The 25883-nt window shown below is 47.7% G+C and overlaps 1 protein-coding gene across 1 annotated transcript in view; it reads left to right on the top strand.

Annotated features, from left to right (window-relative positions):
* ctnnd2a (catenin (cadherin-associated protein), delta 2a) overlaps nt 1–25883 on the top strand; it is a gene marked incomplete at both ends in the record, with an annotated part of 886308 nt that overhangs the window by 514027 nt on the left and 346398 nt on the right. Inside the window, 3 exons of the mRNA XM_084325908.1 lie at nt 3740–3929; nt 5511–6131; nt 6217–6303. Coding sequence (XP_084182034.1) covers nt 3740–3929; nt 5511–6131; nt 6217–6303 — 898 coding nt within the window. The remainder of the gene's footprint in view (nt 1–3739; nt 3930–5510; nt 6132–6216; nt 6304–25883) is intronic.

Raw genomic sequence — 25883 nt, 5'->3', positions numbered from 1 at the left:
AGTGGTTGCAATAGGTATAGCTGGAAAACACTGCAGATCCATAGCAAATTTGATAAAAATCCGTTCAGAAATGGGTCTTTGGGAGAGATCCGGGTCCATTTCCTCGTCCACGGCCATTCATTCTAAATGTTTTTCACTTCTGGTCTTCGCTCGTCAACTTTCACCTAGATCCCTTAGTTGCACCCCCCCCCCCATTGGAAAGATACACTCATTGGCTACAATGCTGACCAATCATTTTCGCCATCAGCGGATGATTGGCAGTTCTGGAGTGTCGGGAGTCCGGGGTGGTCATCTGACGCACGCACGTAAAAAGTCACTCGCCTGACATATTGTCATGTAACTCCAGAACTGAGGCACGGATTTGGTCGAGTGAGGTGGCGTTTGAACGGCAACAAATATATCTTTAGTTCAGCAATTTATATGTTTGGCAAAAAAAATGCAGCCGCGAGCAGCTAGACGCTCGCAAAGTGCTGTGACTTTGTGCGTTCCGCCCCACGGGCACGCCCGGTCATATACTGTGCATGTTAAGACATTAAACAAAAAGATGATACCTCGTATGTTTGTTAGGAAGGTAGCAGGCTCTCAGTGTGCATACAGGGGCGTTCATACAAGGCTTATTTACAGTAGGGTGAGTCGTTGGCTAGTAAGCTCTCCACAGAACCCAATGCTAAGGAATGACCTGTTGGCATGGTGACAGATTCTCTCGACAGGACGCATCAGCCTGCCTGTTCAGTGAGAGGGAGAAGTGTCATCATCATTCAGTAATCAATATACTGTTGCTCCAAGGATGACTTCATCGCCTATCCCCACTGATCTCAGTATTGAATTTCATATAGCTTTGTCGGTAGGTGATGGTTAACCTCGCTTGATACCAGATCGTTTCCAATCATCCAATAGAGCCTGTGATGCACGCCGCGGAGGAGCAACAGGGAACTTTCAAGTTACCGGAGTTTGCCCGTGTAGCACCAAGGACTGTAGAAAATCAGGTCTAGATGTAACTGTCTGCTAAACTCACCCCTACTGCCTTTCGCCTACAGGGTACGGTCAATGGCTATACTGTCGTCAATAATATATACAAATTGGAAAACTATATATGTATATATTAGGGCTGGCACTTTATCGCGTATCATTTAGATTAATTAACTACAGAAAAAATGAAACGTTCAAAAAGATTACGCATCTTATCCCACGTCGCGGCACTTTGCTCTCATTTGTCGGCTCCGGCCTGTGTTTTCTTTTTTTTTTTAAACTTAATTTTTTAGCGTTTATCGCTTTTCTGGTCAAGCATGACCGACAGTTGTAGGGGTGAAACGGGAGAGAGAGCAGGGGGAGACATTCGGCAAATGACGGCGAGTCCGGGAATCGAACTCGGAGTCAACCAGATCCGTGACGCAGCACGGAGTCCCGCGACGCAGCGCGGTAACATGGTGTGCTACTGGAGCACCCCGGCCTGTGTTTTCACCGATCAACCAAGACATTGTTGGAAAGTTGCCATAATGCTCCCCCTTCACGTAATTCACTCACAGCTCGCGCTGTGGTTGTGGCAGAGACATGATTATAATCAGGTTTTTGTGCACCTGAGTCTTCCGAACACATAGAGACTGAGTGTACATACGCTGAGCTATGGTGATTTTGCGCACTGTAAGCCTATTTTATATCATCACTAGGCCAATGAGAATGCTTCTTCAGAAATAGCGGCAGAATACACAAGACTAATAAGAAATAGGTATCGGTCACAAAGTTAGGGTTGGATTACAGCTGAGCTCAACACAGACTCTTGTCTCCTTTGTATAGGTCCACAAGAATGTATGACATTCCCTGCATGAACACACATCAGAATACAGGGCCAACACGGTAAATAACAGTTGATTGTACACACTTGTTTAAGTCATTTACAATATGGAATTATACTGTAGATAGATAGATAGATATGGTAGAATTTATAGATATGGTAGATTATAGATACTGTAGATACTTTTATGGATAGTGTATTATATTATTATCTATTATCTATAGTCTATATATTATCAAAAAACCTGCTAAATCCTGACAGCACCTACCCCCTACCAGTGAATGCCTCTCACCTGCAAAAGATATATATATATAGAGAGAGAGAGAGAGAGAGAGAGAGAGAGAGAGAGAGAGAGAGAGAGAGAGAGAGAGAGAGAGAGAGAGAGAGAGAGAGAGAGAGAGAGAGAGAGAGAGAGAGAGAGAGAGAGAGAGAGAGAGAGAGAAGAGTGGTTCAGAGAGAGAGGAGAAGGGAGTAAGGACATAGACAGACAGACAGACAGACAGACAGACAGACAGACAGACAGACAGACAGACAGACAGACAGACAGACAGACAGACAGACAGACAGACAGACAGACAGACAGACAGACAGACAGACAGACAGACAGGCATGAAGACAGAGAGACAGACAGACAGGCAGGAATACGGACAGGCAGGCAGGCAGACAAACAACCAGACAGAGAGGCAGGCAGACGGAATATTGTATTCCGGTATGTTGGATCAGATGACCAGAAAGCAGGCTGTGGTTTTCGGAAGTGTGTAGAATAATGATTATGACAGCAATTTGTCTCTCCATGCAAGCTGTGTGTGTGTGTGTGTGTGTGTGTGTGTGTGTGTGTGTGTGTGTGTGTGTGTGTGTGTGTGTGTGTGTGTGTGTGTGTGTGTGTGTGTGTGTGTGTGTGTGTGTGTGTGTGTGTGTGTGTGTGTGTCTGTGTGTGTGTGTGTGGGTGTAATGTGCATGTGTATGTGTGTGTATGTATGTATGTGTGTGTGTTTGTGTTTGTGCATATGTGTTTGTGCGTATGTGTGTGTGTGTGTGTGTGTGTGTGTGTGTACTGTATGTATGTATGCATGTGTGTTTGTGTTTGTGCATATGTGTTTGTGCGTGTGTGTGTGTGTGTGTGTGTGTGTGTGTGTGTGTGTGTGTGTGTGTGTGTGTGTGTGTGTGTGTGTGTGTGTGTGTGTGTGTGTGTGTGTGTGTGTGTGTATGCATGCATGCATGCGTCTGTACAGGTATGTATGTATGTGTGTGTGGGGGGGGGGGGGCAGATTGGAGTATATTATGTATAGTAGTTCTGTTCACACACACACACACACACACACACACACACACACACACACACACACACACACACACACACACACACACACACACACACACACACACACACACACACACACACACACACACACACACATACAAACAGTGGACAAATGCATGTCCTTGTACATTAGTAAGGCTTCATTTCATGCGCGTGCACACACTACGTGCACACACACACACACCTACACACGTCTGGCTTAAGTTCAGTGCCATCAGCGTTTCTTTTCGGTTAGCAGGCCTGTCTGTCGATAACCATTTATCCATCAGAGACGCTAGAGGAACGAGTCCCAACCCCCTCTCTATCTTTCTCTCTCTCTCTCTCTCTCTTCTATATTCTCTCTCTCTCTCTTTTCTATATTCTCTCTCTTTCTGTTTCTTTCTCTCTGTCTCTTTCTCTCTCTCTCTATCTCTCTCTCTCTCTCTCTCTCTCTCTCTCTCTCTCTCTCTCTCTCTCTCTCTCTCTCTCTCTCAGGGTGCTGGGAGTGAGATTGACGTGAGCGGAGGTGGTTGTGGAGCTTTCTTCTACATTTCTTCTTTTTTTCCCCTTGTTTTGGTTTCTTATTTTCCTGTTTCTTTTCTATGTGCACAGTGAGGTGTGGTTTTATGGGTTAATTTTTCTATCAGGGTGACTGGTGCAAGTGTACAGTATTGGAGGCGAGTGTATTGTTTGGTGAGTGGAGGCGGCACGCTGCGGGCCGGTGACATGGCCTCGCAGTCAGCAGGACCTGAGTCTGTGTCGCTCCGACACGGGGTGAGGTGTGTCCCCGAGGGGACTGCTACGGTGGAGGAGGTTTTGAAGGCTGTCGGCGAGCAGGTAGGATGCGAAAATCTCGCTTATGCATCGCGGATGAATAAGGCTGTGGTGGTTTTTTTGAAGAAAGAAAGTTTGGTAAGCAAAGTAATTGCGAGTGGCATTTTTCTGAGGGATGTGCTTGTGGCCGTATCGCCGCTGTCGGCTCCTGCTACACGGGTAGTTGTGTCTAACGTGCCGCCGTTTATTAAAGACGAGGCTCTGTCGAGGGAACTGATTCGCTTCGGGAGGTTTGCGAGTGGATTCAGACCTATTGCTCTTGGGTGTAAGGAACCTGGGCTGAAGCATGTACTCTCGTTGCGTCGCCAAGTGTTTATGTATTTGAAAAGCGCAGACCAAACGTTAAATGCTAGTTTCACTGTGAAGTTTGGGGAGGGCTTGTATGCTGTGTATGCGAGCACTGACAGCTTGCGCTGTTTTGAGTGCGGGGATATTGGACATAAGCGATTCGCTTGTCCGCATCCAAAACGCACAGCGGGAGGGGCATCGCGTCAGCCAAGTGAAAAAATAGTACTGGTAAACACTGCAGAGCAACAGGCAGATACAGGGGGAGTGGAGGATGTTACTGAGACAGAGGGGCTGGTGGTGGAGGGACAAGCTGTAGTAGGAGGGGAGGGTGATAATGAGACAGAGGAGCTGGTGGTGGAGGGAGAAGCTGTAGGAGGAGGAGAGGGTGATAATGGGACAGAGGAGCTGGTGGTGGAGGGAGAAGCTGCAGGGCTAGGGAGTAAGCATGCTCCCGAAACAGGGGCACAGCCAGGGCCGGTGCTAGGTTCATCAGATGGAGGGGGGGCCCCTTTCCCCGTGGTTGTAGGGGGGAATGAAGCTGACGCAGAGGCCAGTGGTGGTGTGGAGAGAGGGGGGGGCAAAGTGGTGGAGGGGGGGGGGTCAGAATGGGAAGGAGAGTGAAGTTGAGGGGAGCACACTGGTGGATGAGGAGGGGATGGATTTAGGGGGGGGTGCTAAGGAGAGGGAGAGTGGGTCTGAGGAAGAGGCATTGGTATCTGGTGATGAGAGTGAGGATTTGGAAAAGGGGGAGATGTATACTGCAAGGGAGCTCACCCGGTTTCTTAGGGAAACCAAAAACAAGAAAAATGTTCCATTGGGACGTTTTTTCCCAGATAAAGAAAAGTTTTTAAGGTCTGTGATACATGCTAACAAGGTCACAGGTGGGGGATCAATGATGACACCCAGGAGGAAGTTCTGACTGAATAAGTGGGCTACTAATGTCAGGAAAAGATTGTCATCAAATACAGGTGTATAATGTATGGACTGTATGGTGCACATCTGCTGGTGGGTTTTTTTTTCTGGTTCTTGCTCTCTGTTTTCTCCCTCTTTTTTCACATGGAGGTCCTTCGGATTGATGGTGCTGGGGATGGTGTGAAAGGGGGGCTGTTTTCTGATTATGCAAAACAGAAACATTTAAATGTTATTTTTGTACAAGAGACCCATAGTGATGTGGGTAATGAGATTGACTGGGGACTCAGTTGGAGGGGGGGATTGGTGATGAGTCATGGCACTAATAATAGTGCAGGGGTGGCTGTCCTGTTCTCTCCTGGACTTGGGGTCAATATTACATCGCAGAAGGAGGTGAAGGTGTGGTGGGACAGAGTGATCCAGAGGCCGGTTACTCAGGGCGACAAGACTGGCCTGGAGAACCTCCAGACCCTGGTGAAGTGCATCACCCTCCGGCGCACCAAGAGCAGTGAGGTGAACGAGCTGCGGGGGCGTCTGGTGGAGCGCCTGGGGCGGGGCCTGTTCAGCGGTTCAGACGAGGAGTGTTCTGTCTGCCTGCAGTCGGTCCGCCTGCCTGTCATCACACACTGTGCTCATGTCTACTGCCACTCTTGCATCACTCTGGTCGTCAGCACGGAGCAGGAACATGCGCGCTGTCCTCGCTGTCGAGGTGAGATCAGGGCCAGTCGGCTGGTGGAGTTCCCACAGGAGATGGAAGAGGTGGAGGTTAAAGCTCTGATGGACAGCCTGCTCAGGGTGCGCGAGGAGGACGGCAGCATCAAGAGTCTGGTGGTCTCTCAGTTCGAACGTTTCCTCACCATACTAGAGACCCCATTCAGGGACCATGGTTTCAGTTTTGTGCGTCTGGACGGCAGATTGACTCAGAAGAGGCGGGCCCAGGTCATCAGGGAGTTCCAGAGCCCCGGCCGCGGCCTCGTCATCTTGCTCCTGTCACTCAAGGCTGGAGGGGTTGGTTTTAACCTGACCGCTGGCCTGCCTCCCACGTCTACCTCATGGACCCGGCGTGGACCCTGCATCGGACCGTTTTGGGTAGACCAGGAACGTGGTCGTCACCAAGTTCATCGTGAGGGACTCTGTGGAGGAGAGCATGGTGGAGATCCAGAGGGAGAGGCAGGACCGGGTGGAGAGTGCTTGGGGACTGGGGAATGCAATGGGTACTGTGGGGGGGGAGGGGCTGAACATATGCATTTGAATGTCAAGTGGTTTTTATGTGCTGGAGGAGGTTTTTGGAGTGTGTAGGGGTGGTTGTGTGTGTGTGTGTGTGTGTGTGTGTGTGGGTGTGTGCGTGCGAGTGTGTGTGTGGGTGTGTGTGTTGTTTTTATGAAGATGCCGTGAGATTTTTGTGTCTCTATTGACTGTTTTTAGTTGACATGTTTTAATAAAAGAACATCAAAAGTCTCTCTCTCTCTATATATCTACTATCTCTGTCTCACACTTTCATTCCTTTCTCCCCCTCTCTCTCTCTCTCTCTCTCTCTCTCTCTCTCTCTCTCTCTCTCTCTCTCTCTCTCTCCCTATCCCTCTCTTCTCTATATATCTATCCCTATCTTCTCTTTTCTCTTTCTCTCTCTTCTCTCTCTGTGTCTCACACTTTCATTGCTCTCTCTCTCTCTCTCTCTCTCTCTCTCTCTCTCTCTCTCTCTCTCTCTCTCTCTCTCTCTCTCTCTCTCTCTCTCTCTCTCTCTCTCTCTCTCTCTCTCTCTCTCTCTCTCTCTCTCCCCCCATCCCTCTCTCTTTCAATTCTCTGTTGAATTAAAAAGTCTACAGTTCCTGTAAAGAGCTTTAACCTCGACAGCCTCGGAGGAGCTGCTCAGGTGGACACACATTGTCAGCCGCCCGCCCGTGGATGTAGCAGCTCCCAGGTGTGACTGTGGAGAACTGTGTGTGTGTGTGTGTGTGTGTGTGTGTGTGTGTGTGTGTGTGTGTGTGTGTGTGTGTGTGTGTGTGTGAGTGTGTGTGTGTGTGTGTGTGTGTGTGTTGTGTGTGTGTGTGTGTGTGTGTGTGTGTGTGTGTGTGTGGTGCGCGCGGTGTGTGTGTGTGTAATGTACTGTCCATATAGGTTATTGAAGCATTTGATGGCTTTAATCAAAAACACTTCAGTGGGGAGGGTTATTTTTCACAGAGGAGGCCTGTGTGGGGAAGTGTTAATTAAATAAAAAAGTGTCAACCAGTTTTTGTTACCAGCCAATCACCTCGGGGCATCAATCCTGTCTGAGTAGCAGTAAAAGGGAACTACAGTCAATTCAATAATTCCCATGTGTTATTCCAAAAATATTAGTGACAACAAACAATATCAAGTCTATAGCTGCTCCCTAGACAATGGATTGGGAAAGATGTTGTAGGTGACACTGCGAACACCCAGGGGATGTTCTGTGTTTAGGTTTCCTGTTTCAGAACTGAGAACATTACCACAGTATATATCGCCATGTAGCTCTCACTTCCATAGCCATGAAGTGCTTTGAGAAGCTAGTGAAGGGCTACATCTGTTCCTCCCTCCCAAACACCCTGGACCCCCTGCAATTTGCATACCGCCCCAACAGGTCCACGGAGCAACCTACCTGAAAGGGAAATTATTTATATTAAGCTATGATAAGTGTGGTTAGAGTAGGTACTTCAATACTAATTACCATAGCCCATGTGCCGCACACGGCAGCATCACACCTGGACAAGAGGCAGGGGAACTATGTGAGAATGCTATTTATTGGCTACAGCTCAGCATTCAACAGCATAGTCCCCTCCAAGCTCGTCGTCAAGCTCAGAGACCTGGGCTTGAACTACGACCTCTGCCAGTGGGTCTTGGACTTCCTGACAGGAAGACCCCAAGTGGTGAGAGCACGCAACTGCACCTCCTCACCCATCGCTCTCAACACAGGTGCCCCCCAGGGCTGTGTTCTGAGCCGCATCCTCTACTCGCTTTACACGCATGACTGTGTGGCACAGCACAACAGCAAAACAATCGTCAAGTTCGCTGACGACACAGCTGTGGTGGGCCTGATCTCTGCAAACGACGAGAGGGCCTACCTGGGAGAGGTGGAGAATGAATGAATGAAAACTTTATTTAACAGATTGCAGAATGGGTACAATACAGTACGGCTCAATACATACAATTGTTAAGGGGATGCAGACCTGAGAAAGACGTTTGTCTTGTTTCCATCAGGGTCCCCCATTTTCAATTCATATAGAACCTGGCGCTGTGGTGCCAGGAGAACAGCCTCTCCCTGAACTTCTACTCATGCTTAAATGTTAACACTTTAAGTTCCAGCTGAGAGGTAGGAGCTGGAAAACATAATGGTTCCATAGTGTGAAGTCGTATGTAGTACAGGTCCAAAGTGTATAAAAATCCCACGGAAAATGAGTGTTTCACAAAGGTTTTTGTAAAATGTGTACCGGTAAAAATTCAGCTTGATTATCCAAAATGGCCATCCACTGCCAATTAATTTAGCCTCTCGAGTCAAAACAAACTTCGTCTTCTTGTGTCACCTGTGTGTGTGTGATAGTAAGAGAGACAGAGAGAGGGAGAGATACTGTAGTGTGTTTGTGCATGTGTGTGTGTTAGAAAGAGAGATAGAGAAAGAGAGAACTGTGTTGGTAAATTTCTCTATAAAGCACCAAAGACTCTTTTTCAAAGACACTGAACGGTTTTAACCAGACAGACCAAAACCATGAAAAGGGGACCTATTTTTCTCCTTGCTGCCCTCACCTCACCGTGTGGCATATCGGGAATTGATGGAAATGATTCAGATTAAGCGATGATAAGTGTGGTTAAGAGTAGGTACTTCAATACTAATTATCTACTAAGCTCAAATCCAGTTGCCTGTGTAACTGCACGTTTATAGCCTATAATTATATTGACCTCTGATGATAGATAAGTAATCATTCTAATTAGCTGACCTTTGATGGTTTTCAGAACTCAAATTAGAAGTATTGAAACGTGAAGTAACCACCTTCATCACATGATTCTCCAAATTACTGTCAACGTATTCTATTCTTAGTGTCACCCTGATTTCTTGTTTATTGCGTGCATTCATTTGAGCAATAAAGTTTTATTTTTGTAATTAAAGTAAAGTGTTTCTGTCTGGTCATGTGAATGAATGAGTCCAACGTCAGAGTCACATACTCACTACTATAGATGATAATGAGCCTGATATAAGGAGTTGACTGATCTCATATGTATTTAAAATGAACAGTGGCGCCCCAAGTCACATTCTTAATTATTGCAGTGTTTACACTACAACTGTGTAGATAGGAACTGCCACTTCTAGCTTTTAAAATCTTGTCAGAGTACAAACTAGGCCTGATCTGCCCCTTGGCTGACACCTCTGCTAAGGCAGCTATGCGGAGATATAATATTCACACAGAACTGGGTGAGGATAGAGATTGGCTTCCAGTAACAAAGAACTGTGAACAAAGACATGTGAACACACGTGATAATATCCAACATGAATATGGACACTAGGCCACTATACTTTAAAATGAAGATGTGGTTATCCAATCATAACCTCTACCATGGCATATTCCCCTCGTATCGTGGACTTGCTGATTTAATTTGAGATGTGTCATTAGAGTTTGAATGCAGGTTGTGAGCTGTTGCATTTCATCCAGACTATGTTGCTATCGCTGGCCCTCTGTGTGTTCCCTAAATTCTGTGGGCAGAGCTTATATTACAAAAATAAATGTCATATCTCCTGAACTTGTTGTGCTATTGCAACCACATAGAGTTACAGAGGTTTGAACACACTGAAATAAACATTTTGTTTACTTACGTCTTTGTTTACTTGCAAACAGATGCCTGCAAAAGAGTTCGAGCTGAAAGGCTGGAGCTGGAAAACACAACGGTTCCATAGCCTGAAGTCTTATCTAGTACAGGTCCAAAGTTGATAACAATCCCATGGAAAATTCTCGTTTTACACATGTTTTTCTCATGTCTGTAGCGGTAATAATTCAGTACGCTTATAGCCGTCCATTGCAATACATTCTCATGGAGCGCAACGCTTGAGCGAATAATTCTCCTTTCTTCTCTCCCTTTATCGTAGTAATCATCCCTCATATAAGGTACCGTTAGCTCCAGAATTTCATTGGCTACAAAACAGTCAATAATTTTCACCGCCAGAGGTGACTGGTCTGTTCAGGGCCAGGCGAAACCGGACATGGTCACTTGTCCGAAACTGACGCTCGTTGGTTGTTTGGTCTTGTAACCTGAGATTGGAAGCACATACTAGGTCGAGTAGGGTGTCAATCAAACAGCAGTAATTTTTAGCTTTCCAACAATGTTGGAAAACCTTCAGAGGGTCATCCTCACTCTCATATTTTCAAGACTGGACTATTGCGCCCTCTATTCTCGTATGGCAGACAAATACATAAGCTGCCTTCAACTCGTCCAGAACGCAGCCGCCAGGCTCGTGTTGGGCACCAAGATGAGGGACCACACCTCCCCAGTCCTTGCATCCCTACACTGGCTAAAACAACGAATTAATTTCAAGATCCTCATGTTCACATACAAAGCCATACATAAAGGAACTCCTGGTCCAATCAGCCAGCTCCTGATCCCTCAGATCAAACAATCAAATCGGCCTTAAAATCCCACATACAAGACTGGTGACGAAGGGAAACCGGGCATTCGCAGTCGCAGGCGAATGTTAACAGATTAACAGCCATAATTCTGCTGTCTGTCCTTCATATCTCGAGAACCGTTCATTGCATTAACTTTGCACTTGGTGGTTGTGCGGCTGAGGGCCCAGGTGAGTGTGGTGTCGTGTGAAGTTGATTGGAAACGCTGAAAGTAGCACTTCCGGGGGCCAAGCAATCATCTAGTTCCAGCTCTCACTCAAAGACATGTCACACACACTCTCTATCTCTTCCCTCTCAACACAGAACATCTATTCAACACAGAACATTCTATTCATTTTTCGAGAGGCATTTTGACTGCCTAATTATTCATGGATATTGAATTGGTCGTAGGGAAGTCTGTCAGCCAATCAGAGGGCACCTTGAAACGTCAATCATCGTGTCAAACATAATTTCAATCGACCAGCAAAACGGTGAATTGGCTGTTATCCCTCTGGTGCTGAGATCTAATTACGGAAAAACGAAAGGGCCTTCAATTAGTTTTTTTGCCTATAGGGCCCTCAAAAGTCTAGAGACGGCTCTGGTCATAGAAATAATTAATCGTCTTCATAATTGCCTTTGCTGCACACAGTCATTTCAGATGGTACGTAACGTTTCATGTACGTACGCTGAATCTGTCACTGACATCCAACTTTATGATAGCCAGCTGGTGCCACAGAACTGAGGACTATGGGGCATGTTTCAATTGAAACTGGCATGCATACTAGTGAGTGAGTGAGTGAGTGAGTGAGTGAGTGAGTGAGTGAGTTTGAAGGCTGTCACTTTTAAACTATTTAGAAAAACTAAGAAGCCTTTTTTCCCTTATTTTTATTATTATTTTTTTGTACATACATTGCAGTTACTACAGTATGTGTAGAATGGTGGATTATCCCTACTTTATGAGAGTAGATGTACACTGTCACCAGGTAGTGGGAACGCAGCAGATCTGGGTCCGGCTGAGTCCCCGACTGTAGTGCAGGAGTATTAGAGTTGAGATTTAGCAGAGGGAGTTAATGGGGCCTAGGATTTACTAACCTAGGGGTGGTGCGCTGGTCCTTCTTGCCCTCCAGGGCGACTTGCAGTAATCCCCCACACACCCACACTTCCCCTAATACTTCCCGCACCCTCCCACACCCGATGACAGTAGTGATGGATGATATACTTTCTCCCCAAAGCAGTACCCTTCCTTGTTGACGAGCAGAGACCTGTCCCAATGATGCATAGGCAGGGGGTGGGAAAGGGTTAAACAATAATGTGCATTACCCGGAAAGGAAGGGGTTAAAACAGAAGACACATTAACAGACACGCACACAGTGCTCCCATTTGTATGCCTCTCTTTATATATTCTTTTAGCATGCAATCAATACAAGGCACTTTGCATGGCACTTAGATCTTTCACTCTACAGTAATGAAACCCGTCCCTTTAAGGGTTAAGATACTTTTCACTTAGATCTTTCACTCTACAGTAATGAAACCAGTCCCTTTAAGGGTTAAGATACTTTTCCATCCACCCGTAGGTAGGGAGAGAGGAGGAGAGAGAGAGAGAGGGTACGGGTGAGCTCCGCGAGCTACTCAATGGGAATTTATAATTGAACGTTTATCACACAACACATTTAACCAAAAGACAGTGGGCCCACACTCGAAACAAAAGTCCAACAAACGTCGGGGCGCCCCTAGTCACTGCTACCAGTGTCGGTTCAAAGTACTTATTCTCTTCGCCCTTAAAGGGCATGCTCTCGACAAAGAGAATGTTCGCCGATAAAGTTCCAGCGCTCGGAGCGCTAACTGGACCTGGCTTGAGTGTACTAACCAAGGGCTGGCCCTGCTCTCACACCGAACGTCCGTGTGGTGAGATGGCCGTCGAACAGTCCCGTGATTGTCACCCGTGATGGCAGGAGGCGGGCTGGGTTGACGTTAGGCAGGTGACTGCTGGAGGTCGTCGGCTAGGAGAAGGCTGGAGGTGGGTGCAGTCCGGCGACGTCCGTTGCAGTGTCCGCTGCTGGGCTGGGAGAGGTGGAGCGACACGCGAGCTAAACTGTGATAGGCCTATTTGAAGCTAAGCTGTGGGTCGGTGTGACCCCCTGTCCTTTCGCCTATACTTTAGCTAAAACGCAACGTGTGCAGTATCCACAGCACTCTCCGGCAGTAGAACGTCTTCTTCTTTGTTCAAAACGTATCTTTAGCATTAACTGGAAAGCTAAGCTATCGCATACTACATTACTAACCCGCCTCGTGACGGGGGTTGTATTCCGCGTGCTTAATGTCTAGAGCTCCAGCTCTATGCGACCTCTTGCTTCTGTGGAAAAACGATGAAGAGGTAGTTCCGCTACAGGAGCCCCACCTTCAGCCAGTCTTTTTCACCTGTTGTCCCCCCTGCCCAACGTCGCACCAGCTCCCCCTGGCGTTACTCCAGTATCATGTCCCACTATTAAGTGTCAATGTTAGGAGGTGGAGAATCAGACGGGTCAGTGGGCACAGTAGAGTACAAGGAATTAGGGTTAGACACATTGAATTATTGTTAGACATATTCAGGTGTCTACATATGTATATTTTGAATCAAATGAAATGAACATGTATGGATCCAAAGCTTGGTTTGCATACTCTTGTTCTAGGTTATACACCTGCATATAACTCTGTACGATAACGTGTACAATAATGCTGTATACTAGGGGTGTAACGGTATGCGTATTCGTACCGTTTCAGTACAGGACCTTCGCTTCAGTACACACCGTGTACCGAACGAATGCAACGTTACTTTAACCACTAACCACTTTTTTTTGCATGCAGAATTTTATTCAAAACACCCAAGTTCACCCCCTTCCCAAAATATAACTTGCACAAATGTCCGGATGTTGTTTGTTCAGCCCACACACCACTGAGAGATTACCTGCAATGGACCTGTCTCAAACCCTGCCCTCTTTTCTTGATCCTCCAATCACAACTGTCGCTTACCTCGGACAAACCAAGTTTGTCCGAGGTAAGCGACAGCTGTGATTGGAGGATCAAGAAAAGGGGCAGGGTTTGAGACAGGTCCATTTAGCATAGCCTCCTAGTATGGAGAACGCAAACAACAAGCCAGGGCTAGAAGACCTACCCCCCACCCCACACACACACACTCTCTCGCTCAGTGCGTGAGGAGGAATGGACCTGTCTCAAACCCTGCCCTCTTTTCTTGATCCTCCAATCACAACTGTCGCTTACCTCGGACAAACCAAGTTTGTCCGAGGTAAGCGACAGTTGTGATTGGAGGATCAAGAAAAGGGGCAGGGTTTTGAGACAGGTCCATTGGTGCTAGATTGAGAAGGGGCTGTCTCTCGGAGATAAAAATGTATGAACATTTACGCTATATAGAACGGACATTCATACACAGTGTAGTGGAAATTGTATGAATCCCCCTCCTCCAATTTTGTCACCCCTCCCCCACACCTACTATTAGTACCCCATCTCCCTTGATCAATCCCTTTGTGCCCTGATCTAATCAGTCTCCCCTGATCAATCAGTCCTCTTACCGTAGTGTAGGAAGCTCTGATCGACTCAGGGTTTTATGTGTTCGGGGGGGAGACTCATGTGCATAAAAACCTGATTATGATCATGTCTCTGACACGACAACAGCCCGAGCTGTGAGTGAATTACAGCAAAGCCTTTTGTAAATTGTATCTGAATATCTCTGTCGCATAAAGGAGTCTCTCTCTCTCTCTCTCTCTCTCTCTCTCTCTCTCTCTCTCCCCCCTCTCTCTCTCTCTCTCTCTCCCCCCCCCTCTCTCTCTCCTCTCCCCCCCCCTCTCTCTCTCTCTCTCTCCCCCCCCCCTCTCTCTCTCTCTCTCTCCCTCTCCCTCTCATCAGACTACACCTCCCTATAATGACAATACGTTTGAATCTAATCTAATCTACTCTAGGATTCAAGGGTTAAAATTGGGTTAAAAGTTAGGGCTGGATAGGGGGGGGGGGGGGGGGGGTGTAAGTAAACCGAAAGGTCACTGGTTTGATCCCCGCCTGTTGGTATGAAACCCATAGGCATGTCGATAGAACCTATATGCCAATTGAACATTTAGGCCATTTGATATGAAACATATAGGCCTGTTGATATAACCTATAGGCCTGTTGATAGAACACATAGGCCTTTTGATAGAACCTATAGAAAACCTCTAGACCTGTTGATAGAACCTCTAGACCTGTTGATAGAACCTATAGGCCTGTTGATATAACGGTAGGTTATGTAGATAACCTAGTTATATTAGTATTGGCTGAGCGTTCCGCTCTGAGCCTTATGAGATATACTATCTCCTATGATACCTAATGTATCTCCCACGAACAAAAAATACATGCACCACACCTGTATGGGGCTCCGCCCCCATGGTGGCACCGCCCATATAGCAGTGACTCTGGTCACCACACATCCTTCCTCGCCAAAAAACCCGTCCCAGGAAAAGATTTCTCAAGAGGGAACTCAGGGCCGCGCAGAGCGGAACGCTCAGCCAATACTAATATAACTAGGTTATCTACATAACCTACCGTTATATGCCGTATTTGCTATCGCGTTCCGCTCTGAGCCTTATGAGATATGGGGAAGAGCGGACGCGAAGCCCGACAAATGTACCCCCTGAGGACCCGTAAGCCCACATCAAGGGGTGCGGGGAGCCCTGTCACCCCATCCTCCCTAACGAAGGGGAGGCGCAGTCAACTCCACCTGAAATGCGAACAAGAGGGAAACTAGAACCCCTTGAACACACCGTACAGGCGGAACCACGTGTGACTCAACACACTGTGGCCCATACCCATACACTCCTGCTACCCGACCAAAGGACGGGAAGCAGGAAAGGCCACAGACCCCAGAACCGCCTGGGAGACAAAACCCCCGGTCATGTCCATGAGGTAAAACCTTACAAAGGGGCCCGGGGAGGACCATGAAGCTGCAGCACAGATGTCCTCCACCGAGGCCCCACCCAGGAGAGCGGCAGAGGCAGCCACCCCACGAGTGGAGTGCGCCCTGATGCCCCCAGGGGGATCCTGCCCAGCCAACGTGTAGCAGAGGGTAAAACCCTCGCACAACCAATGGGACAGGCGCTGCCCCGACAGTGCCTTACTAGCACGAGCCCCACCGTAACAGACAAAAAGCTGGTCGGTAACCCTGAAATCCTGAGTACGGCTGAGGTAAATCCCCAAGCACGGACTGGACATGACAGGTGAAGGCCCGCATCTAACTCACTAGTGTGAGGAGGAGGACGAAACGCCTGAACCACAATATCCCGGGAGCGGAAGGAACTCCGGATATTCTTAGGCACGAAAGCAGGATTAGGTCACAGAGTGACACCGCAATCGGTCCGAAAAGACAGGCACTCTGGACGTACCGAGAGAGCACAGAGCTCACCTATGCGTTTAGCGGAAGTGACAGCCAGAAGGAACGCGGTCTTGAAGGACAGCTGTCCCAACAGCGCCTGCTCGAGCGGCTCAAACGGGGCCAAGGACAACCGACCGAGGACCAATTGAAGATCCCAAGTCGGAGCCAAGGAGCGTTGCACCGGCTTAACGCGTCGAGCGCCAAGCAGGAAACGCTTCACAAGAGGGTGGCTGAATAAGACATCCCCTCAAACCCCTCATGATAGGAGGATATAGCTGCTGCATATACCCTCACCGTCGAAGCCGACAGTCTATCAAGGAGAGACTGGAGGTAACTAAGGACAGCATCCAGGGGGCAGGAGACTGAGTCCCGGCCCCCCGCCTTACACCACACTTGGAACATACGTCATCTGCCCGCGTAAGCGCGACAGTGGAGGGAGCATGCGCATTCCAGATGGTAACACCATCAGGATCAAGAACCTGCGCCCCTCAACGTACCCGTCCCAACAACTGACCTAACAGATGTATGGGGAAGAATCCCTGGCGGCACGGCATCGGTCCCAGACCTGCCTGGCCATGTCCAGACGTAATCCTCACCCGTCAAGATGAGGGCCGCCCCGCGACAGTACACCTGCACCCACATTCTCCCTGCCAGGGATGTGGGGAACCCTCAGGCCGCGCAGATGGAGGACGCCCATAGCCAGCCGCCCGCCGCCTGGTGCAGACAGGGGGAGCGTACTCCTCCCTGTCTGTCGATACACGACACTGACGTCGTATCGTCCGTCCTGATCAACACCATTTGTGGACCAGAAGGACCGCTTTCAACACCAACACATTGAACGTAGCGCAGACCGGGCAGCATGGTTTGCCAGCTGCCCCCTACTGCGTTGGCCCGACGCATCACCAGCGAGGGAGGCGTCGGTGAAAACGCGACATGAGACAGCGCCGTAACCGTCCTAGGACGGAACCTCCCGAGCGTGTTGACAACACGCTCTGAGATGGATGCCCATAGCCCTCCAACCGTTGACTGGGAAGAGGAATACTCTACATCCAGTCTACAGCAACCCCAGGCTGGTAGAGACCTGCCTGGTACGAGACCTGACGATCCACCTTGACCGCGAAGGACCAGAACGTCATCAGGGCAGAACACTCCGTAACCCCGGACGACGCAGAGGCCCCAGTGCGGCCTCCACGCACTTGGTGAAGATGCGGGGAGCCAGAGAAAACCGAACGGCAGCCTCTGGTACTCATACGCTAACCCTGCAAAGGAAGCGTAGGTAAGCCCTAGGATGGAAGATCGGGGATGCGCATACGCATCCTACAGGTCTATGGAGGAGAACCAGACCCCCACCTGACAGTGTTCAACAGGTAGGAGACGATCCAAAAAATGCTGAACCTTCCCATGGGACAGGTCCAGCCTGGGTCTTACACCCCTCCCTCCCGACTTCTCGGGCAGAGAACACCGGGAGGAGAACGCCACGACGATGGCTTGCTTCGTCCACAGAGATTGGATCTCGTTGACCAGAGCTGTCACAGCTGGAGACCCCGACAATAGGGTCTGTACCAAACCTGAAAACGGGTGGGGTTGTGTAAACACAAGTCCCCGCCTCAGCGTTCTCTCCATCCACCTCGACATATGATACTGCCGTAGTCATATGTGACGACACTCCCAACGCACCCGCCGTCACGTGGCGCAGGTCCGCTAGGAACTGTAGATAGTTGGCCCGGTCCCCCCGCTGTGCGTAGCCAAACCTGGAACCGTGCGAGGAGCGCGTTCCGTGTCGGAACACCTGACCCTGACACCACCCACGAGGCAATCGCACCCAAGGGGGAACCCCGACAGAAAGGGCCGGTCTGATACGGGGGGCTTCCGATGAAAAAAGCCCCCCCACTGAACACCCCTCCAGAACATGCTGAAGGAGTTGTTCTGCAGCCGGACATGCAAGGTGTAAGGCCCCCATGGGTTCCTACACACCGTAGCCCTGCAGTGATATTACTACCACCCCAAATCATGTGAGCTGCGACCACTTGCCAATATTTCAGGAGTGGGAGGCACCAACATGATACCAGGCCTGGCGAAGGCGAGGCCGGGGAAGCCCGCACTGTGTGCCTCAAAAGGTTTCGAGCCCCCCTGCTGACAACACTTAAGTTGACAGACGTAACACCAGGCTCAACCAACACAGATCAAGGTGTGGGAGCCGCTTGACAGCACAACATTCTCACGGACAGACCCAGGCTCAGCCATAAACTGGGTGTCAGCCCCTGTCCCCATGAGAAGCGAAAAGGGGGGCCGCCCGCGCATCAACGAAGGCACGCGGCCTGCAGCCAAAGGAAACAATCAGAGCCCACTTCTTCCGCTGGTGTTGGGGAAGGGAGCGATCGGAGAGCGGGCTGCTCGCGGCAGGACGGTGACGGCTTGTTTGTTCAAGCCGAACCCATCCTACATGGCCGATCCCTCGGCCGCCAAGGCTGTCGGCCTTGTGGACACCTGTCGAATCGACGCCCAGGATACCTCTGGCGGGGGAAAAACATGGCCGCCTGTCGAGGGCCCCGTCATCGCCGCTGACGAGGCCGTGCTCTCTCTTCTTCTGGCTGCGCGGTGTGAGGCGGTGTAGGGCCTAGGACAATACCGCCCGCGCTCCAGCAGAAGACCAAAATCCCCTGCGGAGAGGGGAACCCTGAGCGGTTATAGCTTGCGGCTGGGTCAAAGCTAATAACGTCAACAACCTCGCGCGATGTGTCGACGTCGGCTGGCCCTCAAGGCCCCTCCACCAGACACCATTTTTCTAATAGAAAAAAACAGCAATTCGAACACAGTTCCAATCGTTGCCAATTCCATACCGTGGCGGTACAAGCCTTAACAGCCCACCAGCCACTCGCCAGGCCGACCCACCCATGGTGTCGGCCGGGCGGGGCATTGTTTCAATATATCAAAAACAAAGGACTGATGTTAACACGGAGCACCAGTGGTGATTGCAAACAGCACCCTCCACTGTGGTGTGCACCATGAAAGGGTTAAATGAATAAAAGAGCTAAACCACAAAATACTGTAGAATGAGCAAACCCATACACACAAAGTTAAGGGGAGACGGACCAGTCCCGCCTTCATTCAAAATATTCACAACAGGACACCAGCCCTAGTTTAGCCCATTTACCAAAAAAGGTAAACAAAGCCCCCCCCCCCCCGCACTACTCCCCCAGTATACCGATTGACCGTCAGTATGAATGGTTGAGAGGAGAGAAAACTGTAGCAAGACAGACCTTCTCATAGCAGAGTGACAAAACGAAACAATAGCCCCCTACACAGGGCCGCCCCAGGAGGTGGGGGGCCTCGCGTCTAAAAACGCACAGGGCCTCACATTTCTCCCAGGCGGCCCTGCCCTTATACTACTGCAGCCTAGCGCCAGGCGATGTGGGACCCAAGACAACAATTGCCTGTGCACAGACACGCAACATGTTTACCATGTCGGCTGGACCCATAGCCCCACTACCCGACGCCAACCCAGATGGGAACACCGTTCAACAAACCCCGCCGGAACACAAGGTAAAATACCTGGCTAGGCAACCTAGCCACGGCCTACCCTGTTGTCAACCCATTTACCCGAAAAAGGTAAATAGGACTCAGCAAAAAAACCCACAACAGCTACCGACTGACCTTCATTGATGAACCGGGCAAGAGGAGGGAGAGTGACAACATCTCACGGCGGAGACATTAAAACAGCATAGCAATTAGCAGTAGTAATAGCATGCGGCATTAGCGATAGCATGTAGCATAGCATTAGATGTTTTAGCAGCACGCCCAAGACAGCTTGGAAACCGTTCCCTGCAGAGAACGTTCACCAAACCATCCTGCCCCCGGCGCCAACACACAACATGGTTGTGTTAACAAAACAAACCAGCATTACTAACACTAATACCCATGCCTGAAGACACAGGGCCTACCTGAGTACAAGCTGGCCCGACAGCCAGTCTTGTACAGCTGAACCTTGATGTGCTGTCATCAAACGAGGAACATCAACACAGGCCCGTCGTGTCGCCGAAAACATGCGTCGAAGATGCCAGGGGCCAGCAACCTCCGGTAAGCTTCCAAACATTATGACTCTGATCTTTTCATCCTACTAGTTATCGTACGGTGCACGCATCCAAGTACGCTGGGACGAAAATAGAGGAAGGATGTGTGGTGACCAGAGTCACTGCTATATGGGCGGTGCCACCATGGGGGCGGAGCCCCATACAGGTGTGGTGCATGTATTTTTTGTTCGTGGGAGATACATTAGGTATCATAAGAGATAGTATATCTCATAAGGCTCAGAGCGGAACGCGATAGCAAATACGGCATATAACACCTATAGGCCTGTTGATAGAACCTATAGGCCTGTTGATATAACACCTATAGGCCTGTTGATAGAACCTATAGGCCTGTTGATATAACACCTATAGGCCTGTTGATATAACCTATAGGCCTATAGTATCTTATTTGCTTGCCTGGAATTTAAATCAGTGGTTTTCTTCCTCCCAAATATTTATTTTGGCACTGTCCCAGTTTGAACAATGGTCAAAGTATAGCATAGGGACATAGAGTAAAACTGTATATTGTATAGTAGTGTACATAGGACCCAGTGCCTTTAATTCATAGCTAACATTGTATTGCATTTATCTCAGGACTTTTAACATGTCTATTTTATGTCTATTTTATTATCTTCTACTTATTTTATTTACTATTGTATTCTTGCACTATCATAGCGGGCATGGCCACCCGCATTTCACTGTATGTCCTGGTATGTGTGTGTGTGTGTGTGTGTGTGTGCCTGTGCGCGCGCATGTGTGTGTGTGTGTGTGTGTGTGCGTGTGTGTAGGTGTGTAGGTGTGTGTAAGCATGTGTGTGTGTGTGCTCATATCCAGGCAAACATTTTCTCCATTATAGCTTTGATTGATGAACGTTGACGTTCCATATGTGCCCTTCACATGCACTCACCACGTATCACACACTGGCACGTGTCATCACACACTGGCACGTGTCATCTATACATTAGACAGCCTTCTGACAGCTTCATCCCTGCTCCGGCTTTCATTCACATAATTCCAGCTGTCAATGACTGACTCACCCGCGCTGCTGGCCAATGGAGACCGACGTTGCCACATGGCGGCCATCTTGCCACAGGCAGCACGCCCACTCATAACATGAATGGCTATGGTGTGTGTACTATTGAAATAACCATAGATTGCTACATTTTCAACCGATTTCCAAACGGTTTGGTTTGTCATAAACGTCAGAGATGTAGTTATCATACTGCCTACTTATAATGGACTTTCATATGAAAATAATGTCAACGTGTCCAACCATCCTGAATCATAGCCACACAACTGGCGGCTCACGTCACGCATACAGTAGCTCGGAGAAAATACAAACTAATGCTGAGGTTCTTATGGCGAAGGGACCAAGTGTGACTTGAATACACAGCAATGCAAATGGAGAGAAGCGATGAGGAGAGGATAGGAGAGGAGAGGAGAGAAGGAGAGGAATGGGAAGGGAGGAGAGAAATAAAGTTGATTAGAGTTGAGGAGGAGAGCAGAGGAGAGCAGAGGAGGGACAGGACGTGAAGGAAAGGAATCTGTGTGGTCACCGGAGCGAGGATAGTTTGCTATTCACTTCATCCCTTAATCCATTTTAATTGAATAGATAAGCCAAAGTCATTTTGCTCTATAAACTCCTGCAAAGTCATCACACACCTCAACCCTTACCCCCCCCCTCTCTCTCTCTCTCTCTCTCTCTCTCTCTCTCTCTCTCTCTCTCTCTCTCTCTCTCTCTCTCTCTCTCTCTCTCTTTTCTCTATCTCTCTCTCTTTTCTCTATCCCTCCTCCCTTGACTGCATCAGTGCACTTAAAATAATGCACTGGTGTACAGTACGTCCTTGTCGATCAGCCGTTTAAGACACTGGCCAATGTGCTCAAGGGGTCACAGATTGATGAACTCCAGGAACTTCATCACATTTCAACCACCCTCCTTTCTTGTCACTTTCCACGGTACAGCACTGTGGACTTAAAGATCCTCTCCACTCAAAATGTTGGTTTTCTCATGGTTAACTCCTCTTGGAGGCATGACTTTGACTATACTGTACATGTTGTTATTTGTACCTTGTTACCATTATGTGGTAACTTGACACCTTTAGTGTCAGCTACACAGAAATCTGAGTAGGTATTGACATAAAATAAATGGCCAATGTCAATGGATACTTTTTGGCAATTTGATAGTTCATTCTCAATGAGAGTAAAGGTGTAGAGATATTGCTAAGCCAGTTTCAGTAGTTTATTGAACAATTTGGTGGAAACATTTTTACAAATTGTTATACAATATAGAACATTGTAATGTTGTTATTATCTGGGGGGGGGGGTATTTAAAAGGGAATGCCACCTATTTTAAGAATGAACATAATGTGCTTCCTGTGCCCCAGGACAGTCAGTATTTGTGAACACGTACCACTCCCTCCTACAGCTATAAATCAGATATAGAACCCCCCAATCTGTGATGTCACTGGGATATAAACACCAATAGACAATGGATGGGGCTCTGTCTTGATGAGGCCATAACATGTTTATGTGAGCTTTTACACCCACATTAAGTTCATATGCTAGCATTGCAAGAAGGTCTGACCCAGACATTAGTGTTTGAGTGTTTCATTGTCCTCATTTGACCCTAGTGGGTCAAACCAGTCAACAATTAACCTCCTGCCTTTATAGCCGCGTTGTTCTGTTCTTTATTTCTCTCTGTTCTCCTGGAAAGCTGGATATTAAGTGGAACATGGATGTTTGATAGAGAGGCAGTCAGACATGAGATGAGACTGGTTTTACACATTCATACTGCCCACACACACACACACACACACACACACACACACACACACACACACACACACACACACACACACACACACACACACTCACACATGTATTTGTATTTATTTATTAACACAAAGAGTTAAACAAAAGTTAAAAAATAATAATAATAATAATAATAAAAAAAAAAACACAATAACCATATTGTGTAGGAGAAGTTTAGAAGCCTAGATGCTTATCGAGAACTTCCCCTGTTTTGTAAAATCAAACATACAAAAATATACATATTATTAAAAAAAATACCAGTAATACATTCAAAATATATGTGTTAATACAAACATACATACACACACAGTACATACATGCATACTGCATACATAATAATACATAACCAGGGTGGCTACGTGGCGTAGTGGGCAAGGCGCTCTCCATGAAATCTGGAGACGCTGGGCTCGCCTGTTCGAGCCCAGCGCTCCACATTTGCTTTCAGTTTAGCTGGTCGTCCGTACTAATACACATTGGCCGTATTAGGGGGTGGGAAACTGATGGGTGGGGATCGGGCGTTGTGGACAGCGACTCCTACAGGTCGGTTGGTGCGCCTGCGCAGTAGAATCAGGAAGTGTCGGGGGCAGCGTGAGCCTCCCACGCGTTACTCCTCGCCACTGAGAGATCGAGCTGCGCAGGTGAAAAGATGCGACTGCTGTTACCTCAAGTACCGGAGGGGACTTGTGCTATGTATGACTTAGTCCACATTGCAGCCGGCTTGTGGGAGGCAAGAAACAGCGTTCGTGACAGGGGAGGGTTGAATTGGATGATACGAAAATTGGGATGGGAGAAAATATAGAAAATGGGAGAAAAAGTGGATACAAAAAAAAAAAAATACATAACCACCCACCCACCTGCCTACAAACCTACCCACCCACATAACCAAATGCATACCTACATGTATGACCTATTTATCTATCTACACATTTTTGGATATGAGCATTTTTTTGTAGTTTGCTTTAAAAATAAGCAGAGATGGAGATTTCTTCAGCATAGGATCAGCTGCATTCCAAAGATGCATTCCACACACACACACACACACACACACACACACACACACACACACACACACACACACACACACACACACACACACACACACACACACACACACACCTGCATGCATGCATGCACAACCACGTACACAAACATGCACACAAACTCACACACACGTACACATGCAGACACACAAACATACACACGAACACAGACATATGAGCTCATGCAGACACACAAATATATGTGTGTATACTCTATCTCTCTCTCTCTTTCTGTCAAACACACACGCACACAGACACACACACATGGTGTTCTGACACACTGTGAAAAAGACTGAACCACACGGCTATACACACCTGAGCACACACACACACACACACACACACACACACACACACACACACACACACACACACACACACACACACACACACACACACACACACACACTAGTTGATTCAGCCCTCTGCCTAGCAGGCGTCCGTGACATGGTTTTTCAGATCATTACCACAACTCCCCTGTTGATTGGACTAAACACAGGCTGCTTAAAGCTCATTGGCCCCCTACGGCCAATCGGAAGCCCCTGTTGAGTTCAAGCTGTGGGGGAGGGTTATAAATGTAACACCATAGAGGGAGGGCCGTAATACGTGTAACACCAGAGTGCCTTTATGGATGATCCCAGCTGGGCCAGAAGCCTGGACTGCATGGTCTTGTTTTCACACCATCAAGCGCTGATCGTAAATCAACACTAATTGGTTTGTTTGTTTGTCTGTCTGTAAGCCATTTGGAGTCATTAAAAGGCACTCCTCTATCCTACATAATAATTCAGAAGGACACTTTTGAATGGCCTCCCTTTTGTAGTGGCCATCTGCCAATGCTGGCAAGGCCTCGTGGGAGAAGAGTGTAGAAGTGCAGTGTGCATATTCAGTGTGGACGGATTTTTGATTGATTGATTGATTTTTATTTATCTCGAACCAACATACATAACTATCACAACAAATTGATAAAAGCAAAAACAATATACACACATACACAATCACACATAGAAATAAAAAGAAACCAAAACATAGAATTTGGTTGGAGAAGGGGCAGAAAGAAGCAGTGCTTATCTAGTGCTGCCCCTTCCTTACACCACACAATTTACAGATTGTTGCTCTCTATCTATAGTAAATGATCAAAAAAAACTGAAGAAAAAAACTGAGAGAGGAAAAGAAAGCAGTATTTGCAAGGAATAGAATATGTCATAACCATAAGAAGTAACAGTAGCACTACTACTACTACTAGAATGTTTGTTTATAACTGCTTTTACATTTTCTAATATTTTTACTCGTATAAAATGAGTCCATCCGCAGTCATGTGCCTTTCTATAGATAGATAGATAGATAGATAGATAGATAGATAGATAGATAGATAGATAGATAGATAGATAGATAGATAGATAGATAGATAGATAGATAGATAGATAGATAGTAAAGACATATCAGCTCTTTGATCCACTAATCTCCCTTAACCGTCTGTAGTGGGGTAGTGAAAGGGTTAACCTTCTGTAGTGTGGTAGTGAAAGGGTTAAAGGAGCACTTCACCCAAAAAACAATGCACATAGTCTCAAACACATCCAAAAACTCTAAACAGTTTTGCACTACATTCATTTAGTTTGACAGTTATTGAGAGTAAATTAATTAGAATATGGCCACCAGTGACGTCATCGGGGACATTGAATCTTCGTGTCGCATTAATTACAGCTAAAGGTAGCAGTAGCAAGGTAGCAGTCCCTATAAGACAATTGTATTGATATTTTTTCATCTACATAATTTCATGGAGCTGTAGCAACAATAATATAATACAATACATAGGTAAATTAAAAACAGTCACAGTTAATATC

This window comes from Notolepis coatsorum (assembly GCF_963971535.1).
Source record: "Notolepis coatsorum genome assembly, chromosome: 12".
Classification (NCBI taxonomy): domain Eukaryota; kingdom Metazoa; phylum Chordata; class Actinopteri; order Aulopiformes; family Paralepididae; genus Notolepis; species Notolepis coatsorum.
The sequence above is the reverse complement of the archived record's forward strand: the minus strand, read 5'-3'. Positions and strand labels throughout refer to the sequence as shown.